The 19,550-nt window shown below is 37.0% G+C and overlaps 2 protein-coding genes across 2 annotated transcripts in view; one reads left to right on the top strand and one right to left on the bottom strand.

Moving 5' to 3' along the window:
- The window catches only part of MED12L (mediator complex subunit 12L), a 374,036-nt gene extending 359,034 nt beyond the window's left edge, over positions 1 to 15,002 (top strand). Inside the window, 2 exon segments of the mRNA XM_037526655.2 lie at positions 7,681 to 7,762; positions 10,765 to 15,002. Coding sequence (XP_037382552.2) covers positions 7,681 to 7,762; positions 10,765 to 10,817 — 135 coding nt within the window. The 3' untranslated portion in view covers positions 10,818 to 15,002.
- IGSF10 (immunoglobulin superfamily member 10) overlaps positions 14,351 to 19,550 on the bottom strand; it is a 29,843-nt gene continuing 24,643 nt past the window's right edge. The window contains exon 8 of the mRNA XM_054700733.1: positions 14,351 to 16,579. Coding sequence (XP_054556708.1) covers positions 14,893 to 16,579 — 1,687 coding nt within the window. The 3' untranslated portion in view covers positions 14,351 to 14,892. The remainder of the gene's footprint in view (positions 16,580 to 19,550) is intronic.

The raw sequence follows: 19,550 nt of genomic DNA, 5'->3' as shown, positions 1-19,550 counted from the left end.
AGTAACATTAACTTTTAGTCAAATATCACATTTGAAATTGTCATTTAGGCTTCTCAAAAAACTCAGTGTATCTTTCAGAAAAATTGGAAATTTTTTTAGAAAACCTCTGAAATTCAGAAGTAGCCAGATAATAGTCTCCTTTTTAAGTGGAAGAAATTAGATCCAGAGAAGTTAATTGAGCCATATTGCCTTCTTTTACAAGAATTTGGATTTTTTTTTTCTTTTTGAAGGGAAAGAAAAAGTAATACAGTTGACCTTTGAACAATTTTGGATTAGGGGCCACAATTCCTCATTAATCAAAAATTCAGGGGCCTCTCCTGGTGGCACAGTGGTTGAGTGCTGGGTTGTGAGGCTGCCCATAGCCTCTGCAGCGCCAGTTCGATCCCTACCCACCAGCAAGGGCCCCACAAAAAAATAAATAAATAAATAAATAATTCAAGTTTAACTTGTGTCATCCCTGTCTCTCCACCCGCCCCTATGTTGTGAGCTCAATCCTTGGGTTCCAGATCAGGATGCAACCAAATGATATCCAAGATTGGTTGACTCTGAATATGGAACCTGTGGATAGGATAGGTGAGCCTATCACATCACACCTGTGTGGTCCAAGGGCTAACTATATTTATAAAAGGAAGATGGGATAATAAAGCAGAAACAACTTATTTCTTCAACAAAAAACTGTGCATGTTTAAAAAGACTGCATGCAAATTTCTGGTGAACTATTAAATAAATGCATACTAAATACTCTGATATCCCTCAGCTGCTGGTCCTCGCCAAGTGTATTACTACATGAGTGGAGACATGCGCTGCTGCCCAGGTACCCTGTAAATTTTAGTGGATGGTCATTACCGTGCCTTGGTCTGTTCCATTAAGCTGGTAACCATGAAGGGTTGTGTTCCATATTCATCACAGAAACACAAACTATCTAGACTCTCTCAGTTAGCAGTGCAGGCTTAAAATAAATGTTGCTTTATTTTAATAAATAAATTTAATAAATAATAAAATAATTTAATAAATTTTTCCTTTTTTAAAAAAAATGGTGCTTTGTCCTTTTAATGACCAGTAAAACTCTGGGGCATAGGTTTTAGGGTGCAGTTGTCAGAAGGATAGAATGGTGCCTGGATCTAGATAACCAGTATTGAGTGACTTCATTTGTTGAATGTAATAGCAAATGAAGTACACACACACACACACACACACACTCCATAAGGAAAGAAAAACAGGTTAGAAGGTAAGATGATTAACCAATTCTGAGGCAGTCATTCACCCACAGAATTTTAACAGTCAGTTTCTGCTTCTGTGCTGATAGGAAAACCCAAAGAATTCAACTTTTCTGAGACAAGAAAAATTCAATAACATTTATTTAAATATAAATTGCTAGCTAGTGATGCTTTCTGCATTAGTCATTGAGAAAAAAGATGAAATGTTCTTTAATAAGCATGTTATGGTAAACAGGATGGTAGTTAATTTGTTTTCTTTTTGAGTTGTATGACTACTTCGTAGATTTTGGATATTAACCCCTTGCTGGATGTATGTTATGTAAATATTTTTTCCCATTTGGTAGGATGTCTTTTTGTTTTGATTATAGTTTCTTTCTCCTAGAGCTTTTAGTTTCATGTAGTACATTTGCTTATTTTTGTTTTTGTTTTGCTTGCCATTGTAGTCAAGTCCCCAAAGACATCAATGAAGGCTTGGTCGTGAAGTGTTTTGCTTATGTTTGTTTCCATATTGTATGATTTCAGGTCTTATATACAAGTCTTTAACCCATTTTCAGTTATTTTTATGTATGCTGGGAGATAGTGGTCTAGTTTCATTCTTTTGCATATGACTGTCTAGTTTTTCCAACACATTGGTTGTGAAGAGACCATTTGTTGTTGTGAAGATGTATTTATTTTTATTCTAGGGCCATACTATTTTGATTACTGTAGCTTTGTGACATAACTTGAAGTCTGGAGGGGGTGATGCATCTGCTTCTTCCCCCACACCCCAAGATTGCTTTGGCTATTTAGGATCCTTTATGGTGCCATATGAATTTCAGTAATTTTTCATATGTTTCTTTGAAGATTTACATTATGACTTTTATAGGGATCGCATAGCATCTGTATGTTGATTTGCATGAGATGGCCATTTCGACATTAGTTCTTTCAGTCTATAAACTAGGAAATACCTTTCCACTTCTTTGTGTCTTCTTCTATTCATTTTAACAATGCCTTGTAGTTTTTATTGAACAAAAAATGACAGAAGAGCTACATAGACACATCACAAAGAAGATATACAGATGACCTAGAAGCACTTGAAAAATACTTCATCATCACTTGCCAGCAGAAAAATGCAAATCAAAACAACAATGAAATGGTTGACGTCCATGAGAACAACTCATATCAAAAAGTCCAGAAACAATAGGTTTTAGTGAGGATGTGGAGAAGAAGGAACTTGCATACATGTTGGTAGGAATTTAGACTGGAAAACAGTATGTAGGTTTCTCAAAATATCCCATCCCTAGGTATCTACCTGAGGAATGAAGAAACACCAATTCAAAATGGATTTACACACCCCTGTGTTCATTGTAGCATGATTTATAATAGCTAAATATGGACAATTTATAATAGCTAAATATGGATATAACGTAAGTGCTAAACAACAGATCAGTGGATAAATATGTGTATATATGCACAATGGAAAACTGTTCAGCTATGTAATGGTATGAAATAGAATGAAATCTTGCCATTTGCTAACATGGATGGAACTGGGAGGAATTATATTAAGCAACATTAGTCAAAAGGAGAAAGACAAATCGAAAGGGAAGGTTGGGAGTTGGAAGCAAAAGGAAGAGGGGACCCAGTGCTTTGGTGATAGGTATATTACATATATCTGAATGGGTGTGAACCTATACCCCTAAATCATATACAATATTGTAAACCACTACCTCAATAAAAAGGTCATGCAAAGAAAAAAATAGTGATATAGGGATCAGTGAAAAAAATATCAGAGTATATTTTTGTTGTTGTTATTTTCTGTTTTTTTTTTTCAGCAGAGATGTTTACTGGGGACTAGCTCTATGCCTCTGTTAGTTATACCTGACTGATATTTTTGAGCTCTGTATTTTGTCTTATGATTGTCCCAGGAACACAGAACACAGCACAGCTCTTGCTCCTAAAAAGCTCAAATTCCAGGAACACTAGAAAGAGAAGCAATTGTCTTGCTACACCATGTTTGACAATCTACATAGTGCTAAGGATAAAGGAATAGTGATGCAGTCTTCAAATGCCTTAAAGAGTAAGTGATAAGGGGGTGCTTATCTTTGAAGGATAAGCTGATTTAGAAATGTTTAGGGTAGGATGAAGAGAGATGCAAGAGTACTTTAGGAAGAGAGGTTAACATCTGCAAAAGATGTTGACAGCGGCAAGCGAAACCATGATCATCTCTTCTATGGATATAATCCACAAAAACCTTTCCTTCTTAATTTACACATTTAAACAAGGAGGTTAAATACAACACAAATTATGAGTTTTAGGACCTCTAGTAAAACTCAGTTGACCTATTACCTGTGTTAGTAAATTGAAAGTTCCATCTTCTACAGTGATGATTCTGAAGTTTAGCCAAGTATCAGACCACCTGGGGGAATCATTTAAAATTACAAATTTTCAGCACTTTTGCCCCAGAAATTCTAATCCAGGAAGGTGGGTGTTTTAAATTTTCCCTGATAATTTTTATGCTCCCTCATCCACACACAGTGTCCAGTGTTTTGTACAAGTTCTACGACTTGGTTTGAAATGCTCAGTAGCGAGTTTCCTGACTTGGCAGTATCTTCTCTTTCCCTTGTGATTCTGCTTGAGAACATGGACTCTCTTGCCTGCTTGTACACATACGCACATAAAAGCAAGATAAATTAGTATCGGTGTTTTTGAAAGAAAGATGTGGTAAAACACCACAGTGAGAAGATTGTAGAATATAGCTATATTCCATTACTTCCTTCTGGTCAGCCTCAGGAAAGAAGCTGATCTCAAATTTCTTGGCCTCAGAACCCGTTCACATTCAAAACTCTTTATGGACCCAGTGAACTTTTATGTATCTATGAAAATTTACTGTATTAGAAATTAAAACAAATACTAACAAATTTTTGTTTAGTAATTTATTCTAAAATAAATTATATTAACAGAAATATTTTCATGAATAATGGGTATGTTTTTGAAATAAAAATAGAAGAATGAGATATATATTTTAAAAAAATTCTTTAATACATTTATTGCAATATCATATATAACCTTTGGAAAACTATATTATACATTTATGAGAAGAAAATGAAAAAAATAATCTTAGTATTGTTATGAGAATGTTTTTGACCGTGTAGTATCTTAATAGGGTCTTCCTCCTCCTCTGGATATTACCGCATAAGGTCACCCAGCAGAATACCTAACCATATCAATATTCCCCCTAAACCCCATGCTAGTACACATGCACATGCACACGCGCACACACGCACACACACACACACACACATATGTTTGCAAGCTTTCTGGGTAGTTACTTCCTAGGCTTCTCAAAATATAGAATTTGAGGAGAACACCACAACATTTATTATTCAATTTGGAGCTGACTTTAAATGCAAAAGATAGCAGCTAAGTATTTGTTAAATGAATAAATTAAAAGTTAGATATTTATGCAGTGTACCTCAATATATTAATTAGATAAAAATTTAGGATTAGGCTTCTTTGTAGTCAGACATTTAGTATCTGGAATTATTTCTAAGTAAATTAATATTTGGGAGCTAATATTTCCAGTTCAGGAGATAGTGGTTAGGATAATAAACTCTGGGTTCAGAAATCTTGGTACAAATCCTAACCCCAGTCCTTAGACATATCATGGGCAACTGACTTAACTCCTGGAAGTTCATTTTCCTTTTTTGTGTAATAAGAATGTAGTGGTATAGGTTCATAATCTCTTACGTTCATATCCAAAATTGAAACATCTCTGAAAATGGAAAGTTTATTTATAACTCATTGAACAACAAAAGATGACCTGGGTAGACAAAAGTTCTTTTCATTTAGCCTCTCTGCTATGACTAGTTTTGTGTTTTGCTACAGAAATTTAATGTGTTTGCTTCTGGAGTACTGCCCTAGACCTTGTTTTGTCTGTATACATTTGACCCTTGAATAACACATAGGTTAGGGATGCTCTCTGTCTCCCCCAACTCTCGCCCCACCACATGAAGTTGAAAATCCCCATATAACATAGCCAGCCAACCAACATCCTTGGTTGGTTGAATCTGTGAATATAGAACATTCAGATACAAACTCACAAAACTGTGTTGTGCAAAAGCCAACTGTATTTGAATGGTTCATAATAAATATGCACTGAATCCCAAACATCTGTTCCCAGGGACTTTGAGTAAGAGGTTGAAACAGATATATCTAAATCAGAATTAAAATATATATTTATTGTGTGTGTGTGTGTGTATAAAATCTAGAATACTGATAAACACATAGTACCATATTGGATTTTGTTAGATAAGGTAATATTTGCAAATGAGCTCAGAAATAAGTAGAAAAGAAGTAAAGCACTTCAGGCCTCCCCTGGTGGCGCATAGGTTGAGCGCTGGGCTGAGAAGCTGCCCGCAGTCTCTGCTGCACTGGTTCGATCCCCGGCCTCCTGCGAGGGCCCCTCATGGTGCAACAGACCTCTCCTGCCATGCCCGCTGCTCCCCTCAGCAGTGTATTTCGTCATTCTGACTGTTCTGTTCCCCACTCTGGCTCTGGTGAATTCTCTCACCCTCCCGCACTTCTGACTGTACCTAGTGCTTGTATAAATAAATAAATATATCTTTAAAAAAAAAAAAAAGTAAAGCACTTCTTATTTTACTAAACTTTCCTCCGTATCAGTGATAGGTGGGTTTTTATTTTTTCCTTTTGATTTAGGTAATTAAAAAATGGAAAGATACCGTTTTCCCACTTCATATCGGGAAAACTGTACCTTTCTTGTTATTAGGAAGGTTTAGAAATTGAAATTTTCAAAGTTAGTAATTTTGTTAATTTTTACTGTGTTCTAAGAACTGCTGGACACTAGGAATTCATCAGTAGAGAAGCCCAGTGTTAATTCTTAAGTCACTCATGGTCTAATGGGAAGGAAGCAGTTGAGTCAGGCATTGTGTAAATATTCAGTTTTAAAACAGTTCAACCTGGTCCTGCTACCTAATTGGATCACCAGATAAAACAGAGGACTCCCAATTACTATTGAGTTTCAGACAGAGTCACTCTTTTATATAGCAAATATTGCATGGGACACACTAAATGCAGTATACTCATCCCATACAGTATTTAGGACAATCTTAGAAGAAGGAAAAAAAAATACTTAAGTATTTGTTGTTTTATTTTTAAGTGGGCATTCTGTATTTTCACTTGCTAAATCTTGCATCCATAATGATAACGTGGGCTATTTTCAACCATCTTGGCAAGTTCTGAGAAGGAAATAGTTGTTTCACTCCTATTGGACAACTGAATTTTTAAAAAAAGATAATTTCAGACGTATGGGAAGGGTGAAGGGAAACTAAGGGAGTTTTATCACCCCAGGCTGGAAGAAATTCCTATCCTGAGGCCTGATAGGGCAAGAAGAGGGAAAGAAATAGGGTCACTGGCAGGGGCTGTGGTCTTCCCAAAATGAGATATGCCCGCCCTGCCCCACCAGAGAGCTAATACAAAGGAAACTGACCAAAAAAAGACAAGACAAAACTTGACTCTTCCCCCTCTCATCTTCACCCTACTCTGCCCTGCAGTATCTTGGGTGTGTCCTTCCCCAGATAGATGTCAGAAAACAAGGGGCCTGGCCCCCCACTACAGCTGCCTGGTGGGAAGCCAGTGGGTGGGGAATGAGTCTGGGTGAAAGTAGGCGGGGAGGGGGAAGAGAAAGGAATAAGGAAAAGAGCAACAGTCTGAAATCTGAAGGTTAAAGGAAAAAGTAAATCCATAATACCAATGATTTTAATCAAAAGTACTTTTGCTTCTACAGAATACTGATTTTTTTTTCTTCTCTGGGAGAACTACCACACTTTTTTATATCAGCTAAATGGATAGAACCACACCATGTCACTCTCATCTTGTGCCTGAGTTCTGATCTTCCGATTGACCCTAGAAATGAGCACCTCCTTATAGCTGGCACCCCTGGGGCCTCCCTGGACCCACCCTGACCCTGGTGCTGGCCATACCATGGTAACAGAGAGACAGGCCAATCCTCATCCTCTGTCGAGTGGGGAGGCACCGTCCCAAGTGAGTCCTGGAGCTAGGACTGCTCTCCCTCCTCAGATCTTTGTCTCTCTCCACACAAGACAAGGCTGTGGTACTTGAACAAATCCTCTGACCAGAGAGCTTTCATTTTGTCAATGAAAATGGTGTGTAATATCGTGATCCTAATCTGCCAACTGGGGAGGTGAAATAGCCAGTCTCTTCAAACTGCCATGCCACCCTGAAGTGGGAACTCCATCAAGTCCCTTCACATAAATTCTAAGAGACCACCTGAAGAGTGAGTCGGGCCCTTCAGACATTGTACCCCAGGTACACCAGTGTGTAGATGAAAGTTCATTCATGAACACTTTTATCTTGCAGTATTTAAAGTACGCTTCAGACTATCTGACCCTGGGGTTCCATCTCGATTCCTGTCTGATCTCCATCCTTTCTCCTGTCCCCATTGCAGTTTCCCAGACAAGGCCTGCAGCAGACCCAGCAGCAGCAGCAGACAGCCGCCCTGGTGCGGCAGCTCCAGAAGCAGCTTTCCAGTAAGTCCCCTGTCTGTCCCAGAACAAATGGCTCAAAATAAGCAAGCAAGCAAGCAAGACAGTGGTAGCTTCTCCAAACACACACTGTCTTCCTTACTACCATTTTCATCTTTGCTTTTGTTCAGACTGTTTTTACTTTGGATCTGATTTGAAGCCTGCTCTTCCTGGAAAAGGCCCAATCTTTTTCTTGAATTGATGATGTCTTCCTTTTGCTTCCATCAGAACTGGAAATGTTTCTTTTCATTTGAGGAGCCCCTATAGAACCGCAAGTGCCTTTTTTTAAAAAAAATGAATCTGGACAGTTCAGAGAACAGCTACGCTCATACCCTCAAACGAGCGAGGTTGGGTGCCTCCCAACGTCTCAGGCCAGCATCATCCTTCCTGTGTCTTGCTCACTGGGGCTGTGACTGTTATTACCATTGCACCATCCTACCTTCCTGAAAATGACTCAGAAAATCAAAACTTATAGTGTCACAGACAGCGTGACAGGATCATGCTTTTTCCCCAGTAATCTTGCCTGCAAGTTTCATGTCTCATGTCATTTTTTTTTTTTTTAATTCTACCTCTCAGATTCCACTCCAAGAACCCATTCTGTCACGCCTCATCCCAGTGCTAGCAACATGCCCCAGTGAATAGATCAGCCCTAAGTTGGAGCTGCAGGACAGGAAGTAAGAAGACTTAAAATCCGGTGCGACCTCTACCACCATTATATGAATTAAGTGGTGAAAATGAGACTTACTATTTTCTGAGTCTCAGATCATGTGCTTCCAAGGAACAAACTAAAAAGCAGCCACTCCTATAGGCAGCAGTGTGGGTCTGATAGGCTATTGTGAGGAAAAGGGTCAACTTACGGTGAGGGGCAGCTTGGTTTGAGTATATTTTTTTTTCACTGCAGTGATGTCTTTTTTTTTTTTCCTTGAGGTTACATTGATTTACAACACTGTAGGTGATTCAGAGGCACAGGGCACAACTCTTCAGGTCTCAGATACAAGTCACCACACCATTTTCCGCCTGATTGCTGTTCATGTTGATTTCCTGGCAAAGGGAATGCCTCTCTTACACCATGTGTCTTAACCAAGGACATGACCAAGACTTTTTTTACCATTAAAAATATTTCCCCTTCTAGTTGCATTTAATTTTAGTTAAATCATGTAAGTCAATCTTCTTTCCCAACTACTGTTTAATAGATGTGGCCTATTAACAAATGTATGGTTAAAATTTCATTGTGTTTCATTGATCTCAAGGTTCATATATTTGCATGACTAAAGAAAGGATATAATTTTAAGACAGAGATAACATGTTTATATTTAAGATTTTGTTCTAGTCTGTAGAAATATGTACTAGTGATATTTACAGAGTAGCCCCCATTTGGGGAGTGTATTTACTCATTTCCTTTTTCCCACATTTTTTTTTTTTTAAACTAGGATTCACAGAGCACTTTCTTAGGTCCAGGAACTATGACTTTGCATGTAGTAATTCACTTAATTCTTAAACCCTGCCATCTATTAGGTATTATTCCTCTCATTTATTATAGATGAGAGAAGAACTAAAGAATGGGGACATGACTCATTTTCCAGGGTTATTCAGGTAGCAATAAGGGACAAAACTGAGATTTGAACACCAACTTGGGCGGTCTCTTTCCAGCGCCCCTCTCTTAACCTTTTCTACTGTGTTGCCTACAACTAGCAGTTACACCAACCTCCTTTGTTGTTTAATAACGACAAAGCCGAACCACACATTGCACAGCTCCAGAGGACTCTTTGCATCCTAGTCCACATGAAAGGGGCCCTTGGATTTGAAGTCCCACTAGAGGTGTACAAGCAATAGCTGTTTCTAAAACTGTCTTTCTTTGTACCTTCTGTTCTTCCTTTTTTCTGTGTGTGTGAGAATGCATTCGTATATGTGTAGGCCCATGCTGCGTCAACAGTCACTTCTGTACCTCTACACTCTGTTAAAGTTGAAGTAACAGGGGCCTGAGTTCAATCCCAGTCAGGGAGCAACCTACATGGCGCAGCAGACCTCTCCTGTCTCACCTGCTGTTCCCATCAGCAGTGTATTTCAGTAGATCTACATGTTCTACTCCCCACTCTTTCTCTGGTGAATCCTTCAAATCCCCCCCCCCCACCTTGCAACACACACACACATCTCTGGCGCATACTCCAGTTCTTCTTCACTAAGTAAATCTTTAAGAAAAAATATTTTTTAAAAAGTAGAAGTAACATTGGACTATAACATCATGTAGGTTTTATGTGTGTATCATTATTAGTCAACATCCCTATATAATAAATTGTGTTTACCACTGAAAGTGCAAGTCCATCCTTCTCCATACAATTGACCCCTTTACCCAACTTACGCTCCCCCTTCCCTTTTGGTAACTGCCAATTTGGTCTTGTAGTATAAAGTTTTTGTTTTGTTTTGTTCATTTTTTTGTTTGCTTCTTTTTATACCATAGATGAGCAAAATCATGCAATGTTTGTCTTTCTCTGTCTGACTTATATCACTATGCATAATGCCCTCTCAGTCCATTCAAATCATGCCAACCCTCTGGAACTGTACTCTCTCTCTAGCTTATGGTCATTTGCAGAAAATTGTCCGATTTCAAGTTACTTCTTTCTCACACATTATAATGTCAGTGTTAAAATAGAATTTCTGGCGTGCTTTTAAAAAACTGTGAGTACCATTCAATGTGTTTATGATATTTATAGTCCTTATGTATGTTAGTAGTGAGTTATCTTGGACAGGCCAAAGCCCATGCTTTCCTGAGAGGGTGCTGAGGTACAACAGGTTCCTCTACAGTGTCCTGGCCCCATGTGGTACTTGGGTCCCTCTGCAGAATGTCCTCAGCTGTGGCACACTGCCACCAGGCTCACACTATAACCCCTGCCTGGCTGGCTGTCCCTCTCTTCCTGAGGCTGGAGCTGAGAGGAATGACAGGAGGGTAATATCTATCTGTGGCACAATTTTACACCTGTAATTTTATATAAATTTATTTTTTTCATTAGGTAACCAGCCACAGCAAGGAGTGACTCCCTATGGGCACCCATCACACTTCTGAATCTAGAAGAGAACAAGATATGAAGTTTTGTGTTTGCACTGAAAAATAGAACATCAGATTTAATGCATTAATCATTTTTAGAAAAGTTGTCTTCATTTGTTTCATTTCTTTGAGGTTTTCCTATATTTTATTGTACATTACATATAATGGTTAAACTTTAAACAAAAAGCAGAGGAGGGGAATGTGGTATGTTTTGGTTACATTCAACTTTAAAACAGGTTTTAAAATGTGTATCATTTCTACTTACTCTGTGAAGAGATTGGTTGCAGGTATTTGAAATTGGTGCTTTTTTTTTTTTTTTTGAATCTCATAGAAAGAATGAATTATTGTGAAATATATAGTATTTATGTATTCATTAGTCATTTTTTTTCACACTCTCCCAGACCAAACTACTGATTTGAAAGTCAAGTCAGATCTTGACAGAAAAGTGACCCGTTTATTCTGCATTCACCTTTGATGGTGAAATGGACATTTATTTGCATCGCTCTAATTTGAAATGTTTGTAATTTCATAAGCACTTTATAAACTTCATTCTTATTTATGTAGGATTTCTCTTTGCTTTTGTTGTGGTCAAAAGGTGCTGAAGCAGATTGTTTCTTAGTACTTAAACTTCTTAGACCAAGAACTTAAACCAAGTTTTTGTGAGAGTCAGCTTAAGATATCTGAGAGCCTAGTAGAAGTAGTTAGATACCGAATTTGTTTTCAGTGGCAAGATTATTGACCAGAGTCTTTATGAGATTCAACATGTAAATTCTAATGGCCCAGGCCACAGTGGAATTATTCCAATTATTTATTACCAGATTTTGGCAAAAATGACTGTCCAGTTTCAGTTCTCCTGAACATTATGACAACTTGAGAAAAAAGATCTCACAGCTAGCTTGAAATTCCAGTGTGTGACCTTGACCTGGTTTCCAGATAACCTGGCCCCAAACTCCAAAAGGCTATGGTTTTCCCAAAAGCTGTATTTGCTGTTTATTTTATATGGTAAGTATTTGCTATTTTCAATTATTAATGTTGGTGTCAGTCTTGGTTGTGTATTGCATATACTGTATTTATAAATTGGTGCAAAAAGCACAAGTAAATTATACATCAAATTTATTATAAAGAAATAGTAACTATTTTAACTTTGTTCAAGTATGTGGTAATTTGCTCCTATTAGAGTAAAAAATACAGTAAATTATTATCAGTTTGTGTAACTTAAGAGTATTCCATATGATATTTTTTTAGATTTAGATGCATAAAATTTTGAATGTGAAAATTGCAGGGCATTTTAAAACATAGGTGGGGGATATTCCCTTGTTCTGTGTTAATGCATTTCTTTTGCCATATGATATTACATGTAATGTAGTCAAGCATACTGTGAATAGATTTGTCTATAATGAGCAAACCATGTAGAACTACTTTTTTTAAAAAAATGTAGCGAGTATAAATTTAGTAGTTTATTCCTTTTGCAAATCATTATATAAATGATTTATATCTTCCTAGGTGAGTTACTCATTGCAAAGTTTGACACATGCCATCAACCTCAAATACATGTCCGCTTACTTTGCTGTGGCAGCGTCCATGTGAACTGCTTTGTACACTGTGAACCTATTTCACTCCAGCCTGCTCATTTCATGTTTACTCTGGGCTGGAAAAGACTTTGCCAAAACATTAAAGACCATTCTTTTCACTAAATAACATATTCTATCTTCTTTCAGAAGATAAATCTTTACATTTCAGCTGGTTTTGTATATCAGGTTGTTTTTTTTGTTTTGTTTTGTTTTTTTAAGATCATTCTTAGAAGTTACAAAGTTATTTTTCTTCAAAGTAATATATCCACTTTATAAAGACTGCCTTGGCAAAACAACCGAAATGTGAATGTTGTGCCTAGTGAATGAGTCATGTTTTGTCTTGATTGTTGTCTTCTCTTTTCAACAATTATTGGTATTAAAAAATGCCAATTTTTAGTTTGAACCACATTTTTAGCTCAATATTGCAAACAGCAGTAATACTGTTTCAAGAACGAGTGTTGTAATTGCATAGCATTTGTATGCACTTTATATCTTTCAGTTAGTGAAATTAATTTATTAATCATTTTGCACATGTAATCTGTGGGGTATACCCTTTTTTGTTGTGTCTTTTTATTTTTTAAGGTGAGGAAGCTAAGTGATAGCAAGGCCATGTAACTCAAAGGTCGTACAGAAAGTTGAGGGGAAATCTAAAACTGGTTTCCTCCTGTGCGTTATAAGGAAAACCTTCCACTTAATCCTCTATCTCCAGAGGTTACCTTTTAGCAGATGCATTACTTTGCATTACAGTGATCACAGGGGAAGCCCTATCTTTTTACAGAAAGTAGTAATTTGCTAGAGTAGAGAGGAAATTATTTTAGGAAAAGATGGAGATCCTAAATTCACTTAAAGATTTGAAATTGATAAAATCTGGACATTAAGAAGCCCTAAGACACTCTAAATTCATTCTTGCATTTATCGTTTATTTACTCCTCTTAGCTCAAAAGCGGAGAGACATGACTGTTAGCATGAGTGTCCTTTCAGCACTTGTGGCCGTGGGATACAAATTGTATAGCAACAATTAATAAGACCACCTCTTAGATGGACCAGCTGAGAGTTGGTGATGAAAACACAATGAAATGAGCTCCCCCATCTATCTCAAATGATTAGAAAGGCTAACAGAGCTTTCAGTTTCATGTGCTGTGATCACTGAGCAAGACCTATAGTATTTTATTCTTTTCACTTATTAGGCTTCTTTAATTGTTCAATAACAGTCAAATACTTAAATAGATGCTGGAGAAATTGCACTAGAGAATCCCAGCCTCTAGAATTAGAAAAGATGAATGATATAATGTCCCTCAAATCATTTTAGGTTGAATTAAGCATGTAATATAAATGAATGAATGAATGAATGAATGAATGAATAAAATAAAAATGTCAATGAATTATAAAAAGCAATGTTTTTAGGTAGGGTTGATAAAATTTGAAGTACAGTGAAACCTCATTATATGTATTAAATCTACATTTTTCTAAGCATTTTCCCATCACATAAAGGATTAGTATTTAATGAAATAAAATGCTCACAAAGCAATGGTTGCCCTCAGAAAATTTTCCTCATTAAACACCTCCTAATCAGTAGTAGCTGAACTATAAAAAGAATTTTCATTGTATTTTTTAAAACTTTTGATGCCTCCATTTGGACAATGTTGTAATCAGCTCCCTTTTCACATTTTATGGTATTCAGGTGTGAAGTTGCTTCTTCTATGTGGAAAAGTTAGCCTGCATTTATTTTTAAATGCAGTTATTAAAAAAGTTGTGCATTCCCCATCAATGAAAATTTTCAAGTGTGCACAAAGTAGTGAATCGTAATCCAAACATTCCATGTTTATTTCCTGTAGATTTCAGTAAAATATTCATAAGCCAACCACACATACATCAAGATGGTAAATTTACATTGACTGCAAATTTAATCTTTCTCACCGTCTCTGTTCTCAGTGCCATGCCTGTAACATTGGTAAAAGTGGACACTAGGCAAATGGTAATGAAAGAAAAAAGTCCTTTATTTAATGAATTCAGGTACATTAGCCATTTGTTATTTTGTGAGTGACAGTTTTTCTTAATGTTCATTGTTATTTGTTGGCAAAATAAAAGTGCCTTAAGTTAAAAGGTTTGTTTGAGATCCATTAAAGAAATCAGTATCAATTTACAATGCATTTCTTTATGAAGTTTTTTTTGCATGTCCATTAAAAATTTAATATTGTAAATGTATTCAGTTCATTTACATGCCTATGGCTGCCTTTGATTAAACATTCTTCCAAAAAATAAACTGTCTCCAGATGTTAACTTTGTTCAAGCAATTTTCTTTCATGTTATATTACTTGAATGTAAGTTGTTGCATAATTACTGCCAAGTAGAGTCTTTGCTGTGCATTTATAAATTCCAGAATCTGAAGTTTGAGGGTTCTGAATAATTAACATAGCTTGTGGGTGAAGCTGTTCAGTGTGTCCTTTTATTTACGAGCAGGGGGTGGTCAGGCATCTCCCATGTGATTTCTGGTTTGGGGACTCCCAAAACTGTTCAGCTACTCAGTGCAGCTGAACAGCTGTTCCTGTCCTTTTGAGGATGTTCCTGGGTAAGCGATGGGTAATTCGGAGAGGGGACGCTACAACCATTACCGGCACAGTAATCAGTGCATGACCAACACTATTTAGAGCATGACAAATATAGTTACCTCTGTCATAAGCTGCTGATGCTTTGATGACTAAAGTGCCATTTTCATGCAATATGTATTTTCCATTAACTTGAGGCCTATCTATTGTATAACCACTGGGAACAACCCATTTGATATTTGGCTTAGGACTTCCATCCGTTACACAATCCAATGAGAGAGATTCTCCACTGATGCAGTATACTGTGCCTAGTGCATAAGTAAGAATAACTGGCTTCTGGCCAACTTCTAATACAATTAATTTTTCAATATAGCCAACTTTATTTCTTGCTGCACACCGATACTTTCCTGCATCATCGCAGGTTGTCTTATAAATGATAAAAGTACCATTGCTTGCTATGAGATACTGAAGATTTTGCAGCCCACTGGGAAATCGTGTGCCATTTGGTAAAATCCAGATGATTTCAGGTGGTGGATTTCCATCAACAGAGCAATCCAATGCTGTGGTCTTTCCAAGCTCAGTGACTACTTTCTCATTAAATGGATTTCTGAATGTGGGTCTTCTCAGCATTTCTAGTACTTCTAACTGTACCACCAGCACACTCTCTCCTCCTTCATTCCGAGCCACACAGATAAAGTCAGCTGAATCTGAAAGCCTCACATTCCTAATTTCTAGAGTTCCATTTCTATGGACTGTGATTCTGCTTCCATAGTAAGGGGCTGTGAGGAAAATGTTGTCGGGCATGATCCACATGATTTGAAGAGATGGTGTCCCTTCGACTGTACAGTCAAAATGTTTTTTGGAATGCCTAACGGCTGTGGCTTTAATAATAGTCTTGTTTGTATACAAGCCATTGATCAATGGAGGCTTGGGGACAATGTCCAGTTTGTGTATTTTGGTGTCATCCCCACTGGGATTCCTGGCTACACACACATACTCTCCTGAATCAACAAGTTTCACTTTGTTGATGGACAAAGACCCATTGGAATGAAATGTGTACCTGTCCTTTGAAAATGAGATCATATCATTAGAAGGCAGCAACCAAAATATTTTTGGTTTAGGCTTCCCAGTGACTTCACAGTCAAGGAAGGCTGTGTCTCCAGCATGGATCCTCATGTTTGTGGTGTAACGCTGTCTGATCCGAGGGGCAGCTGTTATCACTATCAGATGCACCTTCATCTCATCCTTTCCTAGAGTGTTCTGGGCAAAGCAGGTATAATCACCTTCCTCTGCTATCCCGACTTTATTGACATATAAGGTTCCATTATCAAAAAGGGTGTACCTCCTGATCCCGTGTCCACTGTCATCAGCTTGCATTCTCTTGTTTATCATTGTTCCGTCAGGCAAACTCCAAGATATCTTGGGCACTGGCAAGCCAGAAGCTTTGCAATCAGCTTGGAAATCTTTCCCATGAAACACTTGCTTTGTAAAATGTTGCTTGTGGTCAATTTTGGCAGGTTTCCATCTTAAGCCAACATGCATCAGTATCAGATCATCCCCCATTTTGTTCCTTGCCACACACACATAGTCGCCAACATCTTTTTCTGTTACTGAGGCAATGAACAGGGATCCATTTGGGTAGACGTGGATCTGACTACCAATTCTAAGAAAAGAAGAGACTGATTTGAGTGTGCTACTATTAGGAAGAGGGTGGGAGAGTTGTCTTATTTAGGTAGAATTAGCTTTATGGACAGTTTCTTAAACTGGTACAATGAAATACAAAACAGTACTAACTTATTTAGTACTAAGCTATTTCCTGAAAGATGAAATTATCGAACTGTAGAGGTATAATTTAGTCTAACAAGTAGTATTTCTTCAATTAATGGATTTCAAATGAATCTCCTTTTCATGGTATTATTTCTAAAAAATCATTTTAATAGTGAGAAAGTATTAGAAATACCAGTTTCCTATACACATAACTTGATCATTTTATATATTAAATGATCATTTTGTGATACATGCTGGTAAAAAACTTCTATAACAAACTTGCTCAGAAAAGATGCCTGATAACACTTTATAAAGAGATACTAGGTAACAAAACCAATAGTTACTTGGTTAGAAAATAAGTTCTACTTTGTTATAAAGAAAAAAAATGCCAATATAAGGTATTCAAAGCTTGCTATGTAGCACCTTCCCTTTGCTGTAGGTGTTAAGTTGTTGGTCTCTGCAATAGGTTGACCTCTATGGAAGGTTTTTCTCTCTGAAGCCACGGTGTGTCTGCTATTACCACATTGGACCACCAGATGGCAGATCGTTACTAATGAAACTAAATTCAGTATTTCAGAAAGATTAGTGGTGCTAAAAATACAAGCAAGAACATCCATAGGTGAATATGTAACTATCTAATTTTTGGCAATATGAGCTAAGTAGGTAGGTAAAACTTGAGAGAAAAGTCTAATGAATGTTTATAATTACTTGAAGGCAAAAATAAAGAAATACTGATAGACTATAAAATACAAAAACTGATAAACTGAAAACATCCAATGCCATAAATAGATATACATATACATCATGTGTAATTACATAAACATGATTAACTTTTCATTTCATAAATCAGCATTTTTTCTTAAATTAATTTTAATTTAATATTTAGGTCATTTTGATGGTTTATTTGAAATTTGGAAATTAACATTTACTTTTTAAAAAAATTTATTTATTTATGCATACAAGAACTGCAGTACAGGTCAGAGGTGCACGGGGTGAGAGGATTCAGCAGAGACAGAGTGGAGGACAGAATAGGCAGACTGACTGAAATTTACTGCTGAGGGGAGCAGCAGGAGAGTCAAGAGAGGTCTGCTGTGCCATGTGGGTGGTTCCCTGGCCGGGGATCAAACTCATGCTGCAGTGGGTTCGGGTAGCTTCATAGGTTGTGTCTTAACCCCTTGTGCCATGAGGAAGGCCCCAACAATTACTTTTTGGTTAAGGATTACAAGTTAAATTCATTAACTGCATTCAGTGCCAACATAAAGTGGGCAATAGGAAATAACCTATTCTTCAATTTCTAAGAATGAGCATATGATGTATATACCATTTACATATATATAATGTATACATCTATTGTGTATCATTTTCCTACATGGCTGTTTTCTATTAATGGATAAATATATGCATTGGTAATGTTCATCCCCATCATTCTCTGTCATGGAAAATCATTGCATAAAGTCATACAAATGGCAAAAATTGATGACTCGTAAACTATAATTATCACTTTTCAAAGATAGGATTTGATCTATACAAAAAACCAGATAAGAATGTCAGTGTCTAATAAGACCTGAAACCATAAAATATATAGAAGGAAATATAGGCAAAACACTACGTGACATGCACATCAAAGACATCTTTACAGACACATCACCCAAAGCAGTGATAGTGAAGGCAAAGATAAACAGCTGGGACTACATCAAATTAAAGAGCTTCTGCACAGCAAAAGAGACAATAACAAAAACAAAGAGAAACCCCACCAACTGGGAGAACATTTTTGCACCCAACACTAATGATAAAGGACTGATCACAAAAATCTGCAAAGAGCTGATGAGACTCAAGAACAACAAAGAAAATAACCCAGTCAAAAAATGGGCAGAAGAGCTCAAAAGAAACTTCTCTGAAGAGGAAATGCAAATGGCCAACAGGCATATGAAAAAATGTTCAACATCACTTGTAATCAGGGAAATGCAAATCAAAACTACCATGAGATACCATCCTACACCAGTGAGAATGGCACATATTAAAATAACTAGCAACAACAAATGTTGGCGAGGGTGTGGAGAAAAAGGAACTCTCCTGCACTGTTGGTGGGAGTGCAAACTGGTCCAACCACTATGGAGAGCTGTGTGGAGATTTCTGGACCTACTAAACATAGAGCTTCCATATGATCCAGCAATTCCACTCCTAGGTATTTACCCAAAGGACACAGAAACATCAATTCCAAAGAGCACCTGCACCCCTATGTTTATAGCAGCACTGTTTACAATAGCTAAGCTTTGGAAACAACCCAAATGCCCAAAAATAGATGACTGGATCAAGAAGATGTGGTACATATATACCATGGAATATTACTCAGCATTCAAAAAAAGATAAACACATGCAATTTGCAGCAACATGGATGGCGCTGGAAAGGATCATGCTCAGCGAAATAAGCCAAAAAGAAAAAGAAAAAAAGACCGGATGGTCTCACTCGTAGCAGGAATCTAGAAAACTTAAATAAGGGACCAGGAAAATGAATAACTATAAGAAAGTGAAAATCAAAATCAACAAAAAACTATGAACCAGAGACACTTTTTGGGGGTGGGGGGCAGGAGGGGAGGGATTGGGGTCAGAATGTGGGGGTTGCAATTGTATGGGGAATATAAAAATAAAATTTATTATTTAAAAAAATAAAGTTTAAAAAAAATGAAAAAATAAATAAACCTGATCTACCTTAAAAAAATAAATAAATAAAAATATGAGATGAAAGTGTATATGTATGTACGATCGATCAATCGATCAATAGATAGATAGATGTGTCTGATAGATAGGGTGTGATAGAGGTCCTGAATATTCATTTCAAAACCAATAGTGATGAAATTAAATGAAGA

The sequence above is a fragment of the Talpa occidentalis genome, unplaced genomic scaffold (assembly GCF_014898055.3).
Source record: "Talpa occidentalis isolate TD23 unplaced genomic scaffold, MPIMG_talOcc4v2.1 talOcc4.4, whole genome shotgun sequence".
In the NCBI taxonomy this organism is placed as follows: Eukaryota; Metazoa; Chordata; class Mammalia; order Eulipotyphla; family Talpidae; genus Talpa; species Talpa occidentalis.
The sequence above is the reverse complement of the archived record's forward strand: the minus strand, read 5'-3'. Positions and strand labels throughout refer to the sequence as shown.